Below are 24507 nucleotides of genomic sequence, written 5' to 3'. Positions count from 1 at the left end.
AGTCACTCAGTCACTCAGCGCCTTCCACGGCGAGATGGAGCGAATTCTTCTCGATGCACAGCGCGAGTCGGGGGCCAGCAGCTCACGTAGCAGCAGCACACACTGTGACAGGTAGATAACAACCACTCAGTCACTCAGTCAACCAGTCACTCACTCACTCACACAGTCACTCACTCACACAGTCACTCACTCACACAGTCACTCACTCACACAGTCACTCACTCACACAGTCACTCACTCACACAGTCACTCACTCACACAGTCACTCACTCACACAGTCACTCACACAGTCACTCACTCACACAGTCACTCACACAGTCACTCAGTCAACCAGTCAACCAGTCACTCACTCACTCACACAGTCACTCACTCACACAGTCACTCACTCACTCACACAGTCACTCACTCACACAGTCACTCACTCACACAGTCACTCACTCACACAGTCACTCACTCACTCAGCGCCTTCCACGGCGAGATGGAGCGAATTCTTCTCGATGCACAGCGCGAGTCTGGGGCCAGCAGCTCACGTAGCAGCAGCACACACTGTGACAGGTAGATAGTACTCACTACTAGTACTCACTAGTACTCACTAGTACTCACTAGTAGTACTCACTAGTACTCAGTAGTAGTACTCACTAGTACTCACTACTAGTACTCACTAGTAGTGAGTACTAGTAGTACTCACTAGTACTCACTAGTACTCACTAGTAGTACTCACTAGTACTCACTAGTACTCACTCAGTCACTCACTAGTACTCACTAGTAGTACTCACTCAGTCACTCACCCAGCCACTCACTCACTCAGCCACTCACTCACTCAGTCACTCACTCACTCAGCAACTCACTCACTAAGTCAACCACTCACTGTTGTTGATGATATTAATGATGTTGTTGATTATTGATGATGTTGATAATCTTGATGACGTTGTTGATAATGTTGTTGATAATGTTGTTGTTGATGTGGATGTTGTTGATGTTGTTGATGTTGATGTTGTTGATGTTGATGTTGTTGTTGTTGATGTTGTTGATGTTGATGTTGATGATGTTGATGTTGTTGATGTTGTTGTTGATGTTGTTGTTGATGTTGTTGTTGATGTTGTTGTTGATGTTGTTGATGTTGTTGATGATGATGTTGTTGATGATGTTGTTGTTGATGTTGTTGATGATGATGTTGTTGATGATGTTGTTGTTGATGTTGTTGTTGTTGATGTTGTTGTTGTTGTTGATGTTGTTGTTGATGTTGTTGATGTTGTTGATGATGATGTTGTTGATGATGTTGTTGATGTTGTTGTTGATGTTGTTGTTTATTATGTTGTTGATGTTGTTGTTGTTTATTATGTTGTTGTTGTTGATGTTGTTGATGTTGTTGATGTTGTTGATGTTGTTTATGATGATGTTGTTGTTGATGATGATGTTGTTGTTGATGATGATGTTGTTGATGTTGATGTTGTTGTTGATGTTGTTGTTGATGATGATGTTGTTGATGATGATGATGTTGTTGATGATGATGTTGTTGTTGATGATGATGTTGTTGATGTTGATGTTGTTGTTGATGTTGATGTTGTTGATGTTGATTTTGTTGTTGATGTTGTTTATTATGTTGTTGTTGATGTTGTTGTTTATGTTGTTGTTGATGATGTTGTTCGTGTTGTTGATGTTGTTGATGTTGTTGTTGATGATGTTGTTGTTTATGTTGTTGTTGATGATGTTGTTCGTGTTGTTGATGTTGTTGATGTTGTTGTTGATGATGATGTTGATGTTGTTGTTTATTATGTTGTTGTTTATGTTGTTGTTGATGATGTTGTTGATGTTGTTTTGTTGTTGATGTTGATGTTGTTGTTGTTTATTATGTTGTTGTTGTTGATGTTGTTGTTGTTTATTATGTTGTTGATGTTGTTGTTGCAGTCCTCCGTTAGTTCCGAGTCCACGAGGAGGCCTGGTGACTGAGACAGACGCTGACAAATCCAGCAACCAGGTGACTCCGTCTCTCTCTCTCTGTCTGTCTCTGTGTCTGTGTGTCTCTGTGTGTCTCTGTCTCTCTGTCTCTGTCTCTCTGTCTCCCTCTGTGTCTCTCTCTGTCTCTGTCTCCCTCTGTGTCTCTGTGTCTCCCTCTGTGTCTCTGTGTGTCTCTGTGTCTCTGTGTCTCTGTCTCCCTCTGTCTCTCTGTCTCTGTGTGTCTCTGTGTGTCTCTGGCTCCCTCTGTGTCTCTGTGTCTCTGTGTCTCTGTGTGTTTCTGTGTCTCTGTGTCTCTGTCTCCCTCTCTGTCTCTCTGTCTCTGTGTGTCTCTGTGTGTCTCTGTCTCCCTCTGTGTCTCTGTGTCTCTGTCTCTGTCTCCCTCTGTCTCTGTGTCTCTGTGTGTCTGTCTGTCTCCCTCTGTCTTTGTCTCTCTGTGTCTCTCTCTGTGTCTCTGTCTGTCTCTGTGTGTCTCTGTCTGTGTGTCTGTCTCTGTGTGTCTCTGTGTCTCCCTCTGTCTCTGTGTCTCTCTGTCTCTGTGTGTCTCTGTGTGTCTCTGTCTCCCTCTGTCTCCCTCTGTCTCTGTGTGTGTCTGTGTGTGTCTCTGTCTCTGTGTGTCTCTGTGTCTCTCTCTGTCTCTGTGTGAGTCTGTGTGGCTCTGTCTCTGTGTGTCTCTGTGTCTCTCTCTGTCTCTGTGTGTGTCTGTGTGTGTCTCTGTCTCTGTGACTCTGTGTCTCTTTCTGTCTCTCTCTGTCTCTGTGTCTCTGTGTCTCTTTCTGTCTCTCTCTGTCTCTGTGTGTCTCTGTGCTTGTCTGTGTGGCTCTGTGTGTGTCTGTGTGACTCTCTCTGTCTCTGTGTCTCTCTGTCTCTGTCTGTTTCTGTGTGTCTCTCTGTCTCTGTGTGTGTCTCTGTCTCTGTCTGTCTCTGTGTCTCTTTGTGTCTCTCTGTGTCTCTCTGTGTCTCTCTCTGTCTCTGTGTGTGTCTCTGTCTCTCTCTGTCTCTGTGTGTGTGTTTCTGTCTCTGTCTGTCTCTGTGTGTCTCCCTCTGTCTCTGTCTCTATGTCTCTCTGTCTCCCTCTGTCTCTGTGTCTCTCTATGTGTCTCTGTGTGTCTCTGTGTGTCTGTGTCTCTGTGTCTCTCTCTGTCTCTCTGTGTCTCTATGTCTGTGTCTCTGTGTGTCTCTGTGTGTCTCTGTGTCTCTCTGTGTCTCTGTGTGTCTCTGTGTCTCTCTCTGTCTCTGTGTGTCTCTGTGTCTCTATGTCTGTGTCTCTGTGTGTCTCTGTGTGTCTCTCTGTGTCTCTGTGTCTCTCTCTGTCTCTGTGTGTCTCTATGTGTGTCTCTGTGTGTCTCTGTGTCTCTGTCTGTGTCTCTGTGTGTCTCTGTGTCTCTATGTCTGTGTCTCTGTGTGTCTTTGTGTATCTCTGTGTGTGTCTCTGTGTGTCTCTGTGTGTCTCTGTCTCTCTCTCTGTGTCTCTTCTAGATTTGTATGGGGTTTCTTGAGTTTGTTTAGATTGTTAGTAATCTTTATTTATTAATATTTTAGTTTCCTTCCGTTTTGTAGGTTTTATTTTTTTTTGTAGTTTTCTTTGATTTTAATTTCTTTTTACTTTTGTAGTTTTAATTTTCTAAAAAATAAATTAACTTTTAGTTTTTTTTGTTTTGTGGTTTACTTTTATTTTTTGTAGCTTTTTAGTTTTTATTATTGTTAAAAAAATATTTGTTTTATTTTTCGTTTTTTAGTTTTCTTTATTTTAGTTTTTCTTTAGTGTTTGTAAGTTTTTTTTTAACGCTTAGATTTTTTTATTCAAATTTTAATTTTCTTTTGTTTTTCCCTTGTGGGTTTGTGTTCGTTAATTTTTAGTTTTTCCGTTCTTTTTAGATTTTTTTTTAGTTTGATTTCTTTTTTCTGGTTTCCTTTTAAGTTTTCTGTATTTTTAGTTTTTTTAAGTTTTCTGTATTTTTAGTTTTCTCTTTAAGTTTTCTGTATTTTTAGTTTTCTTTTTAAGTTTTCTGTATTTTTAGTTTTTTTTTAAGTTTTCTGTATTTTTAGTTTTTTTAAGTTTTCTGTATTTTTAGTTTTCTTTTTAAGTTGTCTGTATTTGTAGTTTTCTTTTTAAGTTTTCTGTATTTTTAGTTATTTTTTAAATAGTTTTTTAGTGTTTAGTAGTTTATTTATGGTTTTTATAATTTATATTGTCATTGTTTTTAGTTTATAGTTTAATTTTTTAGTTATTTTTAGTTTTATTTATTAAATAGTTTTTTTGTGTTTAGTAGTTTATTTATTGTTTTTATAATTTATATTGTCATTGTTTTTAGTTTATAGTTTTATTTTTTAGTTATTTTTAGTTTTATTTATTAAATAGATTTTTTGTGTTTAGTAGTTTATTTATTGTTTTTATAATTTATATTGTCATTGTTTTTAGTTTATAGTTTTATTTTTTAGTTATTTTTAGTTTTATTTATTAAATAGATTTTTTGTGTTTAGTAGTTTATTTATTGTTTTTATAATTTATATTGTCATTGTTTTTAGTTTATAGTTTTATTTTTTAGTTATTTTTAGTTTTATTTATTAAATAGTTTTTTTGTGTTTAGTAGTTTATTTATCGTTTTTATAATTTCTGTTGTCATTGTTTTCAGTTTATAGTTTTATATTTTAGTTATTTTTAGTTTTATTTATTAAATAGTTTTTTTGTGTTTAGTAGTTTATTTATCGTTTTTATAATTGATATTGTCATTGTTTTTAGTTTATAGTTTTATTTTTTAGTTATTTTTAGTTTTATTTATTAAATAGTTTTTTTTGTGTTTAGTAGTTTATTTATAGTTTTTATAATTTATATTGTCATTGTTTTTAGTTTATAGTTTTATTTTTTAGTTATTTTTAGTTTTATTTATTAACTATTTTTTTGTGTTTAGTAGTTTATTGTTTTTATAATTTATATTGTCATTGTTTTTAGTTTATAGTTTTATTTTTTAGTTATTTTTAGTTTTATTTATTAAATAGTTTGTTTGTGTTTAGTAGTTTATCGTTTTTATAATTTCTGTTGTCATCTTTTTTTAGTTTATAGTTTTTTTTTGTTATTTTTAGTTTTATTTTTTAGTTTTTTTGTGTTTAGTAGTTTATTTGACGTTTTTATAATTTATATTGTCATTGTTTTAGTTTATAGTTTTATTTTTTAGTTATTTTTAGTTTTATTTATTAATTAGTTTTTTTGTGTTTAGTAGTTTATTTATTGTTTTTATAATTTCTGTTGTCATTGTTTTTAGTTTATAGTTTAATTTTTTAGTTATTTTTAGTTTTATTTATCAACTAGTTTTTTTGTGTTTAGTAGTTTATTTATCGTTTTTATAATTTATATTGTCAGTTTTTAGTTTATAGTTTTATTTTTTAGTTATTTTTAGTTTTATTTAATAAATAGTTTTTTTGTGTTTAGTAGTTTATTTGTAGTTTTTATAATTTATATTGTCATTGTTTTTAGTTTATAGTTTTATTTTTTAGTTATTTTTAGTTTTATTTATTAAATAGTTTTTTTGTGTTTAGTAGTTTATTTATTGTTTTTATTATTTATATTGTCATTGTTTTTAGTTTATAGTTTTATTTTGTAGTTATTTTTAGTTTTATTTATTAAATAGTTTTTTGTGTTTAGTAGTTTATTTATAGTTTTTATAATTTATATTGTCATTGTTTTTAGTTTATAGTTTTATTTTTTAGTTATTTTTAGTTTTATTTATTAAATAGTTTGTTGGTGTTTAGTAGTTTATTTGTTGTTTTTATTATTTATATTGTCATTGTTTTTAGTTTATAGTTTTATTTTTTAGTTATTTTTAGTTTTATTTATTAAATAGTTTTTTGTGTTTAGTAGTTTATTTATTGTTTTTATAATTTCTGTTGTCATTGTTTTTAGTTTATAGTTTTATTTTTTAGTTATTTTTAGTTTTATTTATTAAATAGTTTTTTTGTGTTTAGTAGTTTATTTATTGTTTTTATAATTTCTGTTGTCATTGTTTTTAGTTTATAGTTTTATTTTGTAGTTATTTTTAGTTTTATTTATTAAATAGTTTTTTTGTGTTTAGTAGTTTATTTGTTGTTTTTATAATTTATATTGTCATTGTTTTTAGTTTATAGTTTTATTTTTTAGTTATTTTTAGTTTTATTTATTAAATAGGTTTTTTTGTGTTTAGTAGTTTATTTATTGTTTTTATAATTTATATTGTCATTGTTTTTAGTTTATAGTTTTATTTTTTAGTTATTTTTAGTTTTATTTAATAAATAGTTTTTTTGTGTTTAGTAGTTTATTTATTGTTTTTATAATTTATATTGTCATTGTTTTTAGTTTATAGTTTTATTTTTTAGTTATTTTTAGTTTTATTTATTAAAAAGTTTTTTTGTGTTTAGTAGTTTATTTATTGGTTTTATTATTTATATTGTCATTGTTTTTAGTTTATAGTTTTATTTTTTAGTTATTTTTAGTTTTATTTATTAACTAGTTTTTTTGTGTTTAGTAGTTTATTTATTGGTTTTATTATTTATATTGTCATTGTTTTTAGTTTATAGTTTTATTTTTTAGTTATTTTTAGTTTTATTTAATAAATAGTTTTTTTGTGTTTAGTAGTTTATTTGTTGTTTTTATAATTTATATTGTCATTGTTTTTAGTTTATAGTTTTATTTTTTAGTTATTTTTAGTTTTATTTATTAAATAGTTTGTTTGTGTTTAGTAGTTTATTTATTGTTTTTATAATTTATATTGTCATTGTTTTTAGTTTATAGTTTTATTTTTTAGTTATTTTTAGTTTTATTTATTAAATAGTTTGTTTGTGTTTAGTAGTTTATTTATTGTTTTTATAATTTATATTGTCATTGTTTTTAGTTTATAGTTTTATTTTTTAGTTATTTTTAGTTTTATTTATTAAATAGTTTGTTTGTGTTTAGTAGTTTATTTATTGTTTTTATAATTTATATTGTCATTGTTTTTAGTTTATAGTTTTATTTTTTAGTTATTTTTAGTTTTCTTAATTTTTAGTTTTGTGGTGGAAGTGTTTTTTAGTTTTTATTTGCTTTGAAATTTTTTTTCGTTTCCCTCTTAGTTTTTTCGTTGTTTTTGTAGTCTTCTTTAAATTTTGTTTTAGTTATTTTAATATTTGTAATTTTCCTAATTTCTTTTGACTCGTAGTTTTTTGTTGTTGTGTTTTCTAGTTTATTTTTTAGTTTCCTTATTTCTTGTGGTTAAAAAAAATAATTAGTTTTCTCCTTCTTTAGTTTTCTTCGTTTAATTTTTTGTTTGGTATTTTTCATCTTTTTATTTTTTTTGTTCAGGTTTTGTTTATCTTTATTTTTCATTAATTTTTTTAAAACGTTTTTTGTTTTCGTAATTTTTTTAGATTTTTTTTTTAGATTTTTTTGTTTTATTTGTAGTTATTTTAATTGTTTCGGCATCTCTCTCTCTCTCACTCACTCTCATAGTTTCCATAGTTTTCATAGTTTCATTTGTGTTGGTATAGCCCCTGTGAGCCATTCGGCTCTTGAATCGGGTACAACTGCAACAAACATAAAACTAAAAACACGAACAAGACAACATCTTAAAGTGATATTCTTAGTTCTTTCGGTAAAGTCACCACGTTGAAGGGAAACAACAAAATAATAAAAATATATTTTATTATTTTGTTGTGAATTACTGCAGTCACGAAAGCTGTAAATCAAAATCTTAAAGTGACTTTGTGTGTGACTGTGCAAAACGGAAAATCCATGGAAAAAAAACAACATCAAAATATTCCTGAAATATATATAAAATATATTTAATAAAATATATTTTATTATTTTGTTGTGAATTACTGCAGTCACGAAAGCTGTAAATCAAAATCTTAAAGTGACTTTGTGTGTGACTGTGCAAAACGGAAAATCCATGGAAAAAAACAACATCAAAATATTCCTGAAATATATATAAAATATATTTAATAAAATATATTTTATTATTTTGTTGTGAATTACTGCAGTCACGAAAGCTGTAAATCAAAATCTTAAAGTGACTTTGCGTGACTGTGCAAAACAGAAAATCCAGGAAAAAAAACAACATCAAAATATTCCTGAAATATATATAAAATATATTTTATTATTTTGTGAGTTACTGCAGTCACGAAAGCTGTAAATCAAAATCTTAAAGTGACTTTGTGTGTGACTGTGCAAAACGGAAAATCCATGGAAAAAAAACAACATCAAAATATTCCTGAAATTGCACCGTACAACCACCAACGCTGTGTGGTGCAAAAATCCCAGTGGGATGCAAAGTCAAACAACAACCACAACAACCACAACAACCACAAGACAACTTTAGATTAAGGCCATCAGCCTAACTCCGTACTACAATCAACAAAAAACATGGCCAAAACCAAAAAAACGTTTTCAAAAATCACCAAAAGAAAAGCCATAAATGCAATGTAACAGTGATCATTAACAATAAACTACGTAAATAAATTACAACACCAAAATCTAGAGCCATATTTTAAGCCACTGTGTCTGTCCCCAGTCGGATGAGGACCGTGTGGAACGGTCTGCGGAGATGGAGGCTCTGCTGAAGAAAAACCCCGAGTGGATCTGGGACTGGTCCAGCCGCCCAGAAAATGCCCCACGCAAGTAGGAAGAGACACGGAGAGAGACACACGGAGAGACACACACATAGACACACACAGAGACACACACAGAGACACACAGAGACACACAGAGACACACACAGAGACACACAGAGAGACACAGAGAGAGACACAGAGAGAGACACAGAGACACACAGAGACACACAGAGAGACACAGAGAGACACAGAGACACGCAGAGACACGCAGAGACACACAGAGACACACAGAGAGACACAGAGACAGAGAGAGACACACAGAGACACACACAGAGACACACAGAGACACTCAGAGACACACAGAGACACACAGAGAGACACAGAGAGAGACACAGAGAGACACACAGAGACACACAGAGACACACAGAGAGACACAGAGACACGCAGAGACACACAGACACACAGAGACACACAGAGACACACAGAGACACACAGAGACACAGGGACACACAGAGACACAGAGAGACACACAGAGAGACAGAGAGACACACACAGACACACACAGACACAGAGAGACACAGAGAGACACACAGAGACATAGAGACACGCAGCGACACACAGAGACACACAGAGACACAGACACACAGAGACACAGACACACAGAGACACACAGAGACAGAGAGAGAGACACTCAGAGACACACAGAGACACACAGAGACACAGAGAGACACACAGAGACACAGACACACAGAGACACAGAGACACAGAGAGAGATACTCAGAGACACACAGAGACACAGAGAGACACTCAGAGACACAGAGAGACACACAGAGACACACAGAGAGACACAGAGAGACACAGAGAGACACAGAGAGACACACAGAGAGACATACAGAGACACGCAGAGACACACAGAGACACGCAGAGACATGCAGAGGCACACAGAGACAGAGAGACACAGAGAGACACACAGAGAGATACACAGTGACAGAGAGAGACACACACAGAGACACACAGAGACACAGAGAGAGACACACACAGAGACACAGAGAGAGACACTCAGAGACACTCAGAGACACTCAGAGACACTCAGAGACACACAGAGACACACAGAGACACAGAGAGAGAGACACTCAGAGACACACACAGACACACAGAGACACAGAGACACAGAGACACAGAGAGACAGAGAGACACACAGAGAGACAGAGACACACAGAGACACAGAGAGACAGAGAGACACACAGAGAGACAGAGAGACACAGAGACACACACAGACACAGAGAGACACAGAGAGACATAGAGACACAGAGAGACACACAGAGACACACAGAGACACACAGAGACACAGAGAGACACAGAGAGACACAGAGAGACACACAGACACACAGAGACACACAGAGACAGAGAGAGAGACACTCAGAGACACACAGAGACACAGAGACACAGACACACAGAGACACAGACACACAGAGACACATAGACACAGAGAGAGATACTCAGAGACACACAGAGACACACAGAGACACAGAGAGACACTCAGAGACACAGAGAGACACACAGAGAGACACACAGAGACACACAGAGAGACACAGAGACACACAGAGACACAGAGAGACACACAGAGAGACACACAGAGACACACACAGAGACACACAGAGACACAGAGAGACACAGAGAGACACACAGAGAGACAGAGAGACACAGAGACACACACAGACACAGAGAGACACAGAGAGACACAGAGAGACATAGAGACACAGAGAGACACACAGACACAGAGAGACACAGAGAGACACAGAGAGACATAGAGACACAGAGAGACACACAGAGACACGCAGAGGCACGCAGAGGCACACAGAGACACACAGAGACACGGAGAGACACACAGAGACACAGACACACAGAGACACATAGACACAGAGAGAGATACTCAGAGACACACAGAGACACACAGAGACACAGAGAGACACTCAGAGACACAGAGAGACACACAGAGAGATACACAGAGAGACACAGAGACACACAGAGACACAGAGAGACACACAGAGAGACACACAGAGACACACAGAGACACACAGAGACCCACAGAGACACAGAGAGACAGAGAGACACACAGAGACACAGATACAGACAGAAACACACAGAGACACAGACACACAGAGACAAAGACACACAAAGACACACAGAGACACACAGAGAAACGCAGAGAGAGACACACAGATACACACACACACACAGACACACAGAGAGACAGAGACACACAGAAACACACAGAGACACACACAGAGACACACACAGGGACACACACAGAGACACACACAGAGACACACAGAGAGACAGATACACACAAAGACACACAGAGACACACAGAGAGAGACACTGGGGAGAGAGAGACACAGAGAGAGAGAGACTCGGGGAAAGAGACACAGAGAGAGAGAAAGACACGGAGAGAGAGAAAGACACGGAGAGAGAGAGACACACGGAGAGAGAGACACGGGGAGCGAGACACGGGGAGCGAGACACGGGGAGCGAGACACGGGGAGAGGGACACGGGGAGAGAGACACACGGGGAGAGAGAGAGACACGGGGAGAGAGAGAGACACGGGGAGAGAGAGAGACACGGGGAGAGAGACACGTGGGGAGAGAGACACGTGGGGAGAAAGAGACACGGGGAGAGAGAGACACGGGGAGAGAGAGACACGGGGAGAGAGAGAGACACGGGGAGAGAGAGAGACACGGGGAGAGGGAGAGACACGGGGAGAGAGACACGTGGGGAGAGAGACACGTGGGGAGAAAGAGACACGGGGAGAGAGAGACACGGGGAGAGAGAGACACGGGGAGAGAGAGAGACACGGGGAGAGAGAGAGACACGGGGAGAGAGAGAGACACGGGGAGAGAGACACGGGGAGAGAGAGAGAGAGACACGCAGTGAGAGAGACATGGGGTGAGGGCATAGACTCACATTGAGAGAGAGAGACACGGTGAGAGAGACTCACACTGAGAGAGAGACACGGGGTGAGAGAGAGAGAGACACGGGGTGAGAGAGAGAGACACGGTGAGAGAGAAACGGGCTGAGAGACACAGTGAGAGACACGGGGTGAGAGAGAGAGACACGGGGTGAGAGAGAGACTCACACTGAGAGAGAGACTCACACTGAGAGAGAGAGACACGGGGAGAGAGACACGGGGTGAGAGACACGGGGTGAGAGACACGGTGAGAGAGACACGGGGTGAGAGACTCACGGTGAGAGACACGGGGTGAGAGACACGGGGTGAGAGACACGGTGAGAGAGACACGGGGTGAGAGACTCACGGTGAGAGACACGGGGTGAGAGACACGGGGTGAGAGACACGGTGAGAGAGACACGGGGTGAGAGACACGGGGTGAGAGACACGGGGTGAGAGACACGGTGAGAGAGACACGGGGTGAGAGACACGGGGTGAGAGACACGGGGTGAGAGACACGGGGTGAGAGACACGGGGTGAGAGACACGGGGTGAGAGACACGGGGTGAGAGACACGGGGTGAGAGACACGGGGAGAGAGACACGGGGAGAGAGACACGGGGTGAGAGACACGGGGTGAGAGGCACGGGGTGAGAGGCACGGGGTGAGAGACACGGGGTGAGAGACACGGGGTGAGACAGACACGGGGTGAGAGAGAGACACGGGGTGAGAGAGAGACACGGGGTGAGAGAGAGACACGGGGTGAGAGACAGACACAGTGAGAGAGACACAGTGAGACAGACACAGTGAGAGAGACACAGTGAGAGACAGGGGGTGAGAGACACAGTGAGACACACAGTGTGAGAGACACAGTGAGTGAGAGAGACACAGTGAGAGAGACACAGTGAGAGAGACACAGTGAGTGAGAGAGACACAGTGAGTGAGAGAGACACAGTGAGAGAGACACAGTGAGAGAGACACAGTGAGAGAGACACAGAGAGAGACACGGGGTGAGAGAGAGACACAGTGAGAGAGACACAGTGAGAGAGAGAGAGACACAGTGAGAGAGAGAGAGAGACACAGAGAGAGAGACACAGTGAGAGAGAGACACAGTGAGAGAGACACAGTGAGAGAGACACAGTGAGACAGAGACACAGTGAGAGAGAGACACAGTGAGAGAGAGACACAGTGAGAGAGACACAGTGAGAGAGACACAGTGAGAGAGACACAGTGAGAGAGACACAGTGAGAGAGAGACACAGTGAGAGAGACACAGTGAGAGAGACACAGTGAGAGAGAGACACAGTGAGAGAGACACGGTGAGAGAGACACAGTGAGAGAGACACAGTGAGAGAGACACAGTGAGAGAGAGACACAGTGAGAGAGACACGGTGAGAGAGACACAGTGAGAGAGACACGGTGAGAGAGACACAGTGAGAGAGGCACAGTGAGAGAGAGACACAGTGAGAGAGACACAGTGAGAGAGACACAGTGAGACAGACACAGTGAGAGAGAGAGACACAGTGAGAGAGACACAGTGAGAGAGACACAGTGAGACACACAGTGAGAGAGACACAGTGAGAGAGACACAGTGAGAGAGAGACACAGTGAGAGAGAGACACAGTGAGAGACACGGGGTGAGAGAGACACAGTGAGAGAGAGAGACACAGTGAGAGAGACACAGTGAGAGAGACACAGTGAGACAGACACAGTGAGAGAGACACAGTGAGAGAGACACAGTGAGAGAGAGACACAGTGAGAGAGAGACACAGTGAGAGACACGGGGTGAGAGAGAGAGAGAGACACAGTGAGAGAGACACAGTGAGAGAGACACAGTGAGAGAGACACAGTGAGAGAGAGACAGTGAGAGAGAGACACAGTGAGAGACACGGGGTGAGAGAGAGAGAGACACAGTGAGAGAGAGACACAGTGAGAGAGACACAGTGAGAGAGAGACAGTGAGAGAGAGACAGTGAGAGAGAGAGACACAGTGAGAGAGACACAGTGAGAGAGACACAGTGAGAGAGACACAGTGAGAGAGACACAGTGAGAGAGACACAGTGAGAGAGACACAGTGAGAGAGACACAGTGAGAGAGAGACACAGTGAGACAGACACAGTGAGAGAGACACAGTGAGAGAGACACAGTGAGACAGACACAGTGAGACAGACACAGTGAGAGAGAGACACAGTGAGAGAGACACAGTGAGAGAGACACGGTGAGAGAGAGAGACACGGTGAGACAGACACAGTGAGAGAGACACAGTGAGAGAGAGACACAGTGAGAGACACGGGGTGAGAGAGAGAGAGACACAGTGAGAGAGACACAGTGAGAGAGACACAGTGAGAGAGAGACACAGTGAGAGAGAGACACAGTGAGAGAGAGAGACACAGTGAGAGAGACACAGTGAGAGAGACACAGTGAGACAGACACAGTGAGAGAGACACAGTGAGAGAGACACAGTGAGAGAGACACAGTGAGAGAGAGACACAGTGAGAGAGAGACACAGTGAGAGACACGGGGTGAGAGAGAGACAGACACAGTGAGAGAGACACAGTGAGAGAGACACAGTGAGAGAGACACAGTGAGAGAGAGACACAGTGAGACAGACACAGTGAGACAGACACAGTGAGAGAGACACAGTGAGACAGACACAGTGAGACAGACACAGTGAGAGAGAGAGACACAGTGAGAGAGAGACACAGTGAGAGAGACACAGTGAGAGAGACACGGTGAGAGAGAGAGACACGGTGAGACAGACACAGTGAGAGAGACACAGTGAGAGAGAGACACAGTGAGAGACACGGGGTGAGAGAGAGAGAGACACAGTGAGAGAGACACAGTGAGAGAGACACAGTGAGAGAGACACAGTGAGAGAGAGACACAGTGAGAGAGAGACACAGTGAGAGAGACACAGTGAGAGAGAGAGACACAGTGAGAGAGAGAGACACAGTGAGAGAGAGAGACACAGTGAGAGAGAGAGACACAGTGAGAGAGAGAGACACAGTGAGAGAGACACAGTGAGAGAGACACAGTGAGAGAGACACAGTGAGAGAGACACAGTGAGAGAGACACAGTGAGAGAGACACAGTGAGTGAGACAGACACAGTGAGAGAGACACAGTGAGAGAGAGACACGGGGTGAGAGAGACACAGTGAGAGAGAGAGACACAGTGAGAGAGACACAGTGAGAGAGACACAGTGAGACAGACACAGTGAGAGAGAGAGACACAGTGAGAGAGACTCACAGTGAGAGAGACTCACAGTGAGAGAGACTCACAGTGAGAGAGACACAGTGAGAGAGACAGACACAGTGAGAGAGACAGACACAGTGAGAGAGACACAGTGAGAGAGACAGACACAGTGAGAGAGACTCACAGTGAGAGAGACACACAGTGAGAGAGACAGACACAGTGAGAGAGACAGACACAGTGAGAGAGACACAGTGAGAGAGACAGACACAGTGAGAGAGACAGACACAATGAGAGAGACAGACACAGTGAGAGAGACAGACACAGTGAGAGAGACAGACACAGTGAGAGAGACAGACACAGTGAGAGAGACTCACAGTGAGAGAGACACACAGTGAGAGAGACAGACACAGTGAGAGAGACAGACACAGTGAGAGAGACACAGTGAGAGAGACAGACACAGTGAGAGAGACAGACACAATGAGAGAGACAGACACAGTGAGAGAGACAGACACAGTGAGAGAGACAGACACAGTGAGAGAGACAGACACAGTGAGAGAGACAGACACAGTGAGAGAGACAGACACAGTGAGAGAGACAGACACAGTGAGAGAGACAGACACAGTGAGAGAGACAGACACAGTGAGAGAGACAGACACAGTGAGAGAGACAGACACAGTGAGAGAGACTCACAGTGAGAGAGACACACAGTGAGAGAGACACACAGTGAGAGAGACACACAGTGAGAGAGACAGACACAGTGAGAGAGACAGACACAGTGAGAGAGACAGACACAGTGAGAGAGACAGACACAGTGAGAGAGACACACAGTGAGAGAGACAGACACAGTGAGAGAGACAGACACAGTGAGAGAGACAGACACAGTGAGAGAGACAGACACAGTGAGAGAGACACAGTGAGAGAGACACACAGTGAGAGAGACAGACACAGTGAGAGAGACAGACACAGTGAGAGAGACAGACACAGTGAGAGAGACAGACACAGTGAGAGAGACAGACACAGTGAGAGAGACAGACACAGTGAGAGAGACAGACACAGTGAGAGAGACAGACACAGTGAGAGAGACTCACAGTGAGAGAGACACACAGTGAGAGAGACACACAGTGAGAGAGACACACAGTGAGAGAGACAGACACAGTGAGAGAGACAGACACAGTGAGAGAGACAGACACAGTGAGAGAGACACACAGTGAGAGAGACACACAGTGAGAGAGACAGACACAGTGAGAGAGACAGACACAGTGAGAGAGACAGACACAGTGAGAGAGACAGACACAGTGAGAGAGACACAGTGAGAGAGACACAGTGAGAGAGACACACAGTGAGAGAGACAGACACAGTGAGAGAGACAGACACAGTGAGAGAGACAGACACAGTGAGAGAGACAGACACAGTGAGAGAGACAGACACAGTGAGAGAGACAGACACAGTGAGAGAGACAGACACAGTGAGAGAGACAGACACAGTGAGACAGACACAGTGAGAGAGACAGACACAGTGAGAGAGACAGACACAGTGAGAGAGAGACACAGTGAGAGAGACAGACACAGTGAGACAGACACAGTGAGACAGACACAGTGAGACAGACACAGTGAGACAGACACAGTGAGACAGACACAGTGAGAGAGACACAGTGAGTGAGAGAGACACGGTGAGAGAGACAGACACAGTGAGAGAGACACAGGGTGAGAGAGACACAGTGAGAGAGAGACACAGTGAGAGAGACACAGTGAGTGAGAGAGACACGGTGAGAGAGAGAGACACGGTGAGACAGACACAGTGAGAGAGACACACAGTGAGACAGACAGTCAGAGAGAGACGCACAGTGAGATTCACGGGGTGAGAGGCTCACAGGGTGAGAGAGACACAGTGAGACAGACACGGTGAGACAGACACAGTGAGAGAGACACAGTGAGAGAGAGACAGTGAGTGAGAGAGACACGGTGAGAGAGAGAGACACAGTGAGAGAGACACAGTGAGTGAGAGAGACACAGTGAGAGAGAGACGCACAGTGAGAGACACAGTGAGAGACACACAGTGAGAGAGAGAGACACAGTGAGAGAGAGACGCACAGTGAGAGACACAGTGAGAGAGACACAGTGAGACAGACACAGTGAGAGAGACACAGTGAGACAGACACAGTGAGAGAGACACAGTGAGACAGACACAGTGAGACAGACACGGTGAGACAGACACAGTGAGAGAGAGAGACACAGTGAGAGAGAGACAGTGAGAGAGAGACACAGTGAGAGAGACACAGTGAGACAGACACAGTGAGACAGACACGGTGAGACAGACACAGTGAGAGAGAGAGACACAGTGAGAGAGAGACAGTGAGAGAGAGACACAGTGAGAGAGACAGACACAGTGAGACAGACACAGTGAGACAGACACAGTGAGACAGACACAGTGAGACAGACACAGTGAGACAGACACAGTGAGACAGACACAGTGAGAGAGACACACAGTGAGAGAGACAGACACAGTGAGAGAGACACAGTGAGACAGACACAGTGAGAGAGACACACAGTGAGAGAGACAGACACAGTGAGACAGACACAGTGAGACAGACACAGTGAGACAGACACAGTGAGACAGACACAGTGAGACAGACACAGTGAGAGAGACACACAGTGAGAGAGACACACAGTGAGAGAGACAGACACAGTGAGAGAGACAGACACGGTGAGAGAGACAGACACGGTGAGAGAGACAGACACAGTGAGACAGACACAGTGAGAGAGACAGGGTGAGAGAGAGAGACAGACACAGTGAGAGAGAGACACAGTGAGAGAGAGACACAGTGAGAGAGAGACACAGAGAGAGAGACACAGTGAGAGAGACACAGTGAGAGAGAGAGAGAGACACACAGTGAGAGACACACAGTGAGAGACACACAGTGAGAGAGACAGACACAGTGAGAGACACGGGGTGAGAGAGAGACAGACACAGTGAGAGAGACACACACAGTGAGAGAGAGACAGACACAGGGTGAGACAGACATCTCCACCTGTACAACTACCCCCTTTGTCCAGGGAGCTGCGCTTCCAGCAGCAGCAGCGCCACCACCACCACCACCACCGCGTGCTTCAGCTGGAGGCTCTGAGCATGCGTCGCTCGCGTGCCATGCAGCGAGGGGGAGTCTTCTCCTCTCACTTCCTGCTCCTCTTCCTGCCCAGCGTCCTGCTCACTCACGTGCTGGCCCTCGGCATCGGGTAGGGGAGGCGTCGTGGTGGTGGTGGGCGTGGTGGTGGGCGTGGTGGTGGTGGTGGTGGGCGTGGTGGGGGGGGCGTGGTGGTGGGCGTGGGGGGGCGTGGTGGGAGGAGTGGTGGGCGTGGTGGTGGGCGTGGCCGGTGACGTGGGGGGGGCGTGGCGGGAGGTGTGGTGGGCGTGGCCGGTGACGTGGGGGGGCGTGGCGGGTGACGTGGGAGGCGTGGCGGGTGACGTGGGAGGCGTGGCGGGAGGCGTGGGGGGCGTGGCGGGGGAGGTGGTGGGCGTGGCGGGTGACGTGGTGGGAGGCGTGGTGGGCGTGGCGGGAGGCGTGGGGGGAGGCGTGGTGGGCGTGGCGGACGGCGTGGTGGGCGTGGTGGGAGGCGTGGTGGGCGTGGCGGACGGCGTGGTGGGCGTGGCGGGAGGCGTGGTGGGCGTGGCGGACGGCGTGGTGGGCGTGGCGGGAGGCGTGGTGGGCGTGGCGGGAGGCGTGGTGGGCGTGGCGGGGGGCGTGGCGGGAGGCGTGGTGGGCGTGGCGGACGGCGTGGTGGGCGTGGCAGACGGCGTGGTGGGCGTGGCGGGAGGCGTAGGGGGCGTGGGGGGCGTGGCCCGCCACGTGGGGGACGTGGTATAGAATGGCATGGCACTGCATGGCATTGTTGATGATCATCATGATGGTTGCTATGGTGGTGATGGTGGTTGCTATGGTGGTGATGGTGGTTGCTATGGTGGTGATGGTGGTTGCTATGGTGGTGATGATGGTTGCTACGGTGGTGATGATGGTGATGGTTGCCAAGGTGGTGATGGTGGTTGCTATGGTGGTGATGGTGGTTGCTATGGTGGTGATGATGGTTGCTATGGTGGTGATGGTGGTTGCTATGGCGGTGATGGTGGTTGCTATGGTGGTGATGATGGTTGCTACGGTGGTGATGATGGTTGCTATGGTGGTGATGATGGTGATGGTTGCCAAGGTGGTGATGGTGGTTACTATGGTGGTGATGGTGGTTGCTATGGTGGTGATGATGGTGATGGTTGCTACGGTGGTGATGATGATGGTTGCTATGGTGGTGATGATGGTTGCTACGGTGGTGATGGTTGCTATGGTGGTGATGATGGTTGCTATGGTGGTGATGGTGGTTGCTATGGTGGTGATAGTGGTTGCTATGGTGGTGATGGTGGTTGCTATGGTGGTGATGATGGTTGCTATGGTGGTGATGGTGGTTGCTATGGTGCTGATGATGGTTGCTATGGTGGTGATGATGGTTGCTATGGTGGTGATGATGGTGGTTGCTATGGTGCTGATGGTGGTTGCTTTGGTGGTGATGGTGGTTGCCAAGGTGGTGATGGTGGTTGCCAAGGTGGTGATGGTGGTTGCTATGGTGGTGATGGTGGTTGTTATGGTGGTGATGTTGGTTGCTATGGTGGTGATGGTGGTTGCTATGGTGATGATGGTGATGGTTGCCAAGGTGGTGATGGTGGTTGCTATGGTGGTGATGGTGGTTGCTATGGTGGTGATGATGGTTGCTATGGTGGTGATGGTGGTTGCTATGGCGGTGATGGTGGTTGCTATGGTGGTGATGGTGGTTGCTATGGCGGTGATGGTGGTTGCTATGGTGGTGATGATGGTTGCTACGGTGGTGATGATGGTTGCTATGGTGGTGATGATGGTGATGGTTGCCAAGGTGGTGATGGTGGTTACTATGGTGGTGATGGTGGTTGCTATGGTGGTGATGATGGTGATGGTTGCTACGGTGGTGATGATGATGGTTGCTATGGTGGTGATGATGGTTGCTACGGTGGTGATGGTTGCTATGGTGGTGATGATGGTTGCTATGGTGGTGATGGTGGTTGCTATGGTGGTGATAGTGGTTGCTATGGTGGTGATGGTGGTTGCTATGGTGGTGATGATGGTTGCTATGGTGGTGATGGTGGTTGCTATGGTGCTGATGATGGTTGCTATGGTGGTGATGATGGTTGCTATGGTGGTGATGATGGTGGTTGCTATGGTGCTGATGGTGGTTGCTTTGGTGGTGATGGTGGTTGCCAAGGTGGTGATGGTGGTTGCCAAGGTGGTGATGGTGGTTGCTATGGTGGTGATGGTGGTTGCTATGGTGGTGATGTTGGTTGCTATGGTGGTGATGGTGGTTGCTATGGTGATGATGGTGATGGTTGCCAAGGTGGTGATGGTGGTTGCTATGGTGGTGATGATGGTTGCTATGGTGGTGATGATGGTGGTTGCTATGGTGGTGGTGATGGTTGCTATGGTGGTGATGGTGGTTGCTATGGTGGTGATGGTGGTTGCTATGGTGGTGATGGTGGTTGCTATGGTGGTGATGATGGTTGCTACGGTGGTGATGATGGTTGCTACGGTGGTGATGGTGGTGGTTGCTATGGTGGTGATGATGGTTGCTATGGTGGTGATGATGGTGATGGTTGCTACGGTGGTGATGGTGATGGTTGCTATGGTGGTGATGATGGTTGCTATGGTGGTGATGGTTGCTATGGTGGTGATAATGGTTGCTATGGTGGTGATGGTGGTTGCTATGGTGGTGATAGTGGTTGCTATGGTGGTGATGGTGGTTGCTATGGTGGTGATGATGGTTGCTATGGTGGTGATGGTGGTTTCTATGGTGGTGATGATGGTTGCTATGGTGGTGGTGATGGTTGCTATGGTGGTGATGATGGTGGTTGCTATGGTGCTGATGGTGGTTGCTATGGTGGTGATGATGGTTGCTACGGTGGTGATGATGGTTGCTACGGTGGTGATGGTGGTTGCTATGGTGATGATGGTGATGGTTGCCAAGGTGGTGATGGTGGTTGCTATGGTGGTGATGATGGTTGCTATGGTGCTGATGGTGGTTGCTATGGTGGTGATGATGGTTGCTATGGTGCTGATGGTGGTTGCTATGGTGGTGATGATGGTTGCTGTGGTGATGATGGTGATGGTTGCTACGGTGGTGATGATGGTTGCTATGGTGGTGATTGTGGTTGCTATGGTGGTGACGGTGGTTGCTATGGTGGTGATGATGGTTGCTATGGTGGTGATGGTGGTTGCTTCGGTGATGTTAATGGTTGCTATGGTGGTGATAGTGGTTGCTATGGTGGTGATGGTCGTTGCTATGGTGGTGATGGTGGTTGCTACGGTGATGTTAATGGTTGCTATGGTGGTGATGGTGGTTCCTATGGTGGTGGTGGTTGCTTTGGTGGTGATGATGGTTGCTATGGTGGTGATGTTGATGGTTGCTATGGTGGTGATGGTGGTTGCTGTGGTGGTGATGGTGGTTGCTATGGTGGTGATGGTGGTTGCTATGGTGGTGATGTTAATGGTTGCTATGGTGGTTATGGTGGTTGCTATGGTGGTGATGGTGGTTGCTATGGTGGTGATGATGGTTGCTATAGTGGTGATGATGGTTGCTATGGTGGTGATGATGGTTGCTATGGTGGTGATGATGATGGTTGCTATGGTGGTGATGATGATGGTTGCTATGGTGGTGGTGATGGTGTTTGCTATGGTGGTGATGGTGGTTGCTATGGTGGTGATGATGGTTGCTATGGTGGTGATTATGATGGTTGCTATGGTGGTGATGGTGGTTGCTATGGTGGTGATGATGGTCGTTGCTATGGTGATTGCTATGGTGTGATGGTGGTTGCTATGGTGGTGATGCTGCTGTGTGATTCAGGATTCTGATTGGACGGAAACTGAGCGGAGGAGCGGTCAGCAACAGCAGCCTGTGAACACTCACGCTGGTTGCCATGGAGATGCACACACACCCACTCACTCACCTACCCACTCACTCACCTACTCACTCACTCACTCACTCACCCACTCACTCACCTACTCACCCACTCACTCACCTACTCACTCACCTACTCACTCACCCACTCTTTCACTCACCTACTCACTCACCCACTCTCTCACCCACTCAGTAACTCACTCACCCACTCATCCACTCACTCATCCACTCACTCACCCACCCACTCACCAACTCACCCACCCACTCACTCACCCACTCACTCACCCACCCACCCACTCACTCACCCACTCACTCACCTACTCACTCACTCACCCACCCACTCACTCACCCACTCACTCACCTACTCACTCACCACTCACTCACCCACCAACTCACCCACCCACTCACCCACCCACTCACTCACCCACTCACCAACTCACCCACTCACTCACTCACTCACCCACTCACCCACTCACTCACCCACCACAGCCGTTCCAGAACCCTCCTGCTGATTTCAATGATTGTGACGTTGATTCTAGTGATGGTTGCCATGGTTACGAGAGGTTACCACGGTAATGGTGGTTGCTATGGTAATGCTGAGGCCGATGATGGTTACCATGGTGATTATAGTGATGATGGTTTCATTGGTAATGCTTAGTTATACTATGTTAATGCTGGTGGAAACGCAACGATGGTTGCCATGGTGATGGTGGTAACGATGGTTACCATTGTGATGGTGGTAACGATGGTTGCCATGGTGACGGCGGTAATGATGGTTACGGTGGCAATGCCGGTGGCGACGGCGGTGATGATTATGGTAACGCTGATTTGCTGTTGCTATGGTGACGTTGATTTGCGGTTGCTATGGTAACGCTGATGTTCAATGCGCTGCGTGAATTAAAGAGGTGGTGACGTCACCACTAGAGGCGCCGTAACCCGGGGAGACCGCGCAGATGAGACACTGTACACCACACTGTACACTACATTGTACACTACACTGTACACTACACTGTACACTACACTGTACACTACACTATACACTATACACTACCACTGTACACTACACTATACACTACTACACTATACACTACACACTACACTATACACTACTACACTACACTATACACTGCTACACTACACACTGCTACACTACATACTATACACTGCTACACTATACACTACACTATACACTACACTATACACTGCTACACTACCACACTGCTACACTACCACTGCTAATACATACTATACACTGCTACACTTCACACTATACACTACACTATTACACTACACTAAAACACTACTATTACTTTACACTACACTATACACTGCTACACTACACACTACTAAACTATACACTACACACTACACTATACACTTATACACATATACACTACACACTACACACTACTACACACACTATACACTACACACTACTACACTATACACTATTACACTATACACTACACACTACTACACTACACACTATTACACTATACACTACACACACTACACTACTACACTTACACTACTACACACTACTACACTAACACTCACTACACACCTATACAATCTACAATACACTACTACACTATATACTACTACACTATACACTACACACTACTTATACACTACTACACTATACACTACAACACTAAACACTATACACTACACACTACTACACTATACACTACACACTACTATACACACTACTACACTACACACTACTATACACACTACTACACTATACACTACACTACTACACTATACACTACACACTACTATACACTACACACTACTGTACACTACACTATACACTACACACTATACACTACACACTACTATACACTACACACTACTATACACTACTACACTATACACTACTACACTATACACTACTATACACACTACTACACTATACACTGCACACTACTATACACTATACACTACTAACACTACACACTACTATACACACTACTACACTATACACTACACACTACTATACACTACTATACACTACACCACTATACACTAAACACTACTACACTATACACTACTACATTACACACTACTATACACTACTATACACTACTACACACTACTATACACACTACACTATACACTACTACACTATACACTACACACTACTACTACACTACACACTACTATACACTACTATACACTATACACTACTATACACTACACACTACTATACACTACACTACACACTACTGTACACTACACTATACACTACACACTACTATACACTACACACTACTATACACACTACTACACTATACACTACACTACTACACTATACACTACACACAACTATACACTACACACAACTGTACACTACACTATACACTACACACTACTATACACTACTACACTATACACTACTATACACTACACTCTACTATACACTACACACTACTATACACTACACACTACTGTACACTACACTATACACTACACACTACTATACACTATACACTACTACACTATACACTACTATACACTACACTCTACTATACACTACACACTACTATACACACTACTACACTATACACTACATACTACTATACACTACACACTACTACACTTCTACACTACACACTACTATACACTATACACTACACACTACTATACACTACACACTACTATACACTACTACACTACACACTACTATACACTATACACTACACACTACTATACACTACACACTACTATACACTATACACTACTACACTACACACTACTATACACACTACTACACTATACACTACACACTACTATACACACTACACTATACACTACACTATACACACTATACACTACACTATACACTACACTACACACTACTATATACACTATACACACTACTACACACT

The 24507-nt window shown here is 43.5% G+C and overlaps 1 protein-coding gene across 3 annotated transcripts; it reads left to right on the top strand.

Moving 5' to 3' along the window:
• LOC116958779 (BCL2/adenovirus E1B 19 kDa protein-interacting protein 3-like) lies at positions 1-22548 on the top strand. 3 transcript variants are annotated; one of them, XM_076057675.1, is made up of 5 exons: positions 1-111; positions 1909-1978; positions 8475-8581; positions 17705-17884; positions 21560-22548. In XM_076057675.1, the coding sequence occupies exons 1-5, from the start codon at positions 35-37 to the stop codon at positions 21612-21614; spliced, it is 489 nt and encodes a 162-aa protein (XP_075913790.1). In that variant the 5' UTR covers positions 1-34; the 3' UTR covers positions 21615-22548. The 3 variants fall into 3 exon arrangements, with proteins under 3 accessions (XP_075913790.1, XP_075913789.1, XP_075913791.1); XM_076057674.1 differs by lacking the exon at positions 1-111 and adding an exon at positions 405-555; XM_076057676.1 differs by lacking the exons at positions 1-111; positions 21560-22548 and adding an exon at positions 405-555 and having other exon boundaries at positions 17705-17888.
• Positions 22549-24507: the final 1959 nt, after the last annotated feature.

Source organism: Petromyzon marinus, chromosome 83 (genome assembly GCF_048934315.1).
Source record: "Petromyzon marinus isolate PM22_M1 ecotype Great Lakes invasive population chromosome 83, UKy_Petmar_22M1.pri1.0, whole genome shotgun sequence".
In the NCBI taxonomy this organism is placed as follows: domain Eukaryota; kingdom Metazoa; phylum Chordata; class Hyperoartia; order Petromyzontiformes; family Petromyzontidae; genus Petromyzon; species Petromyzon marinus.
This window is presented reverse-complemented; position numbering and strand designations above follow the sequence as displayed.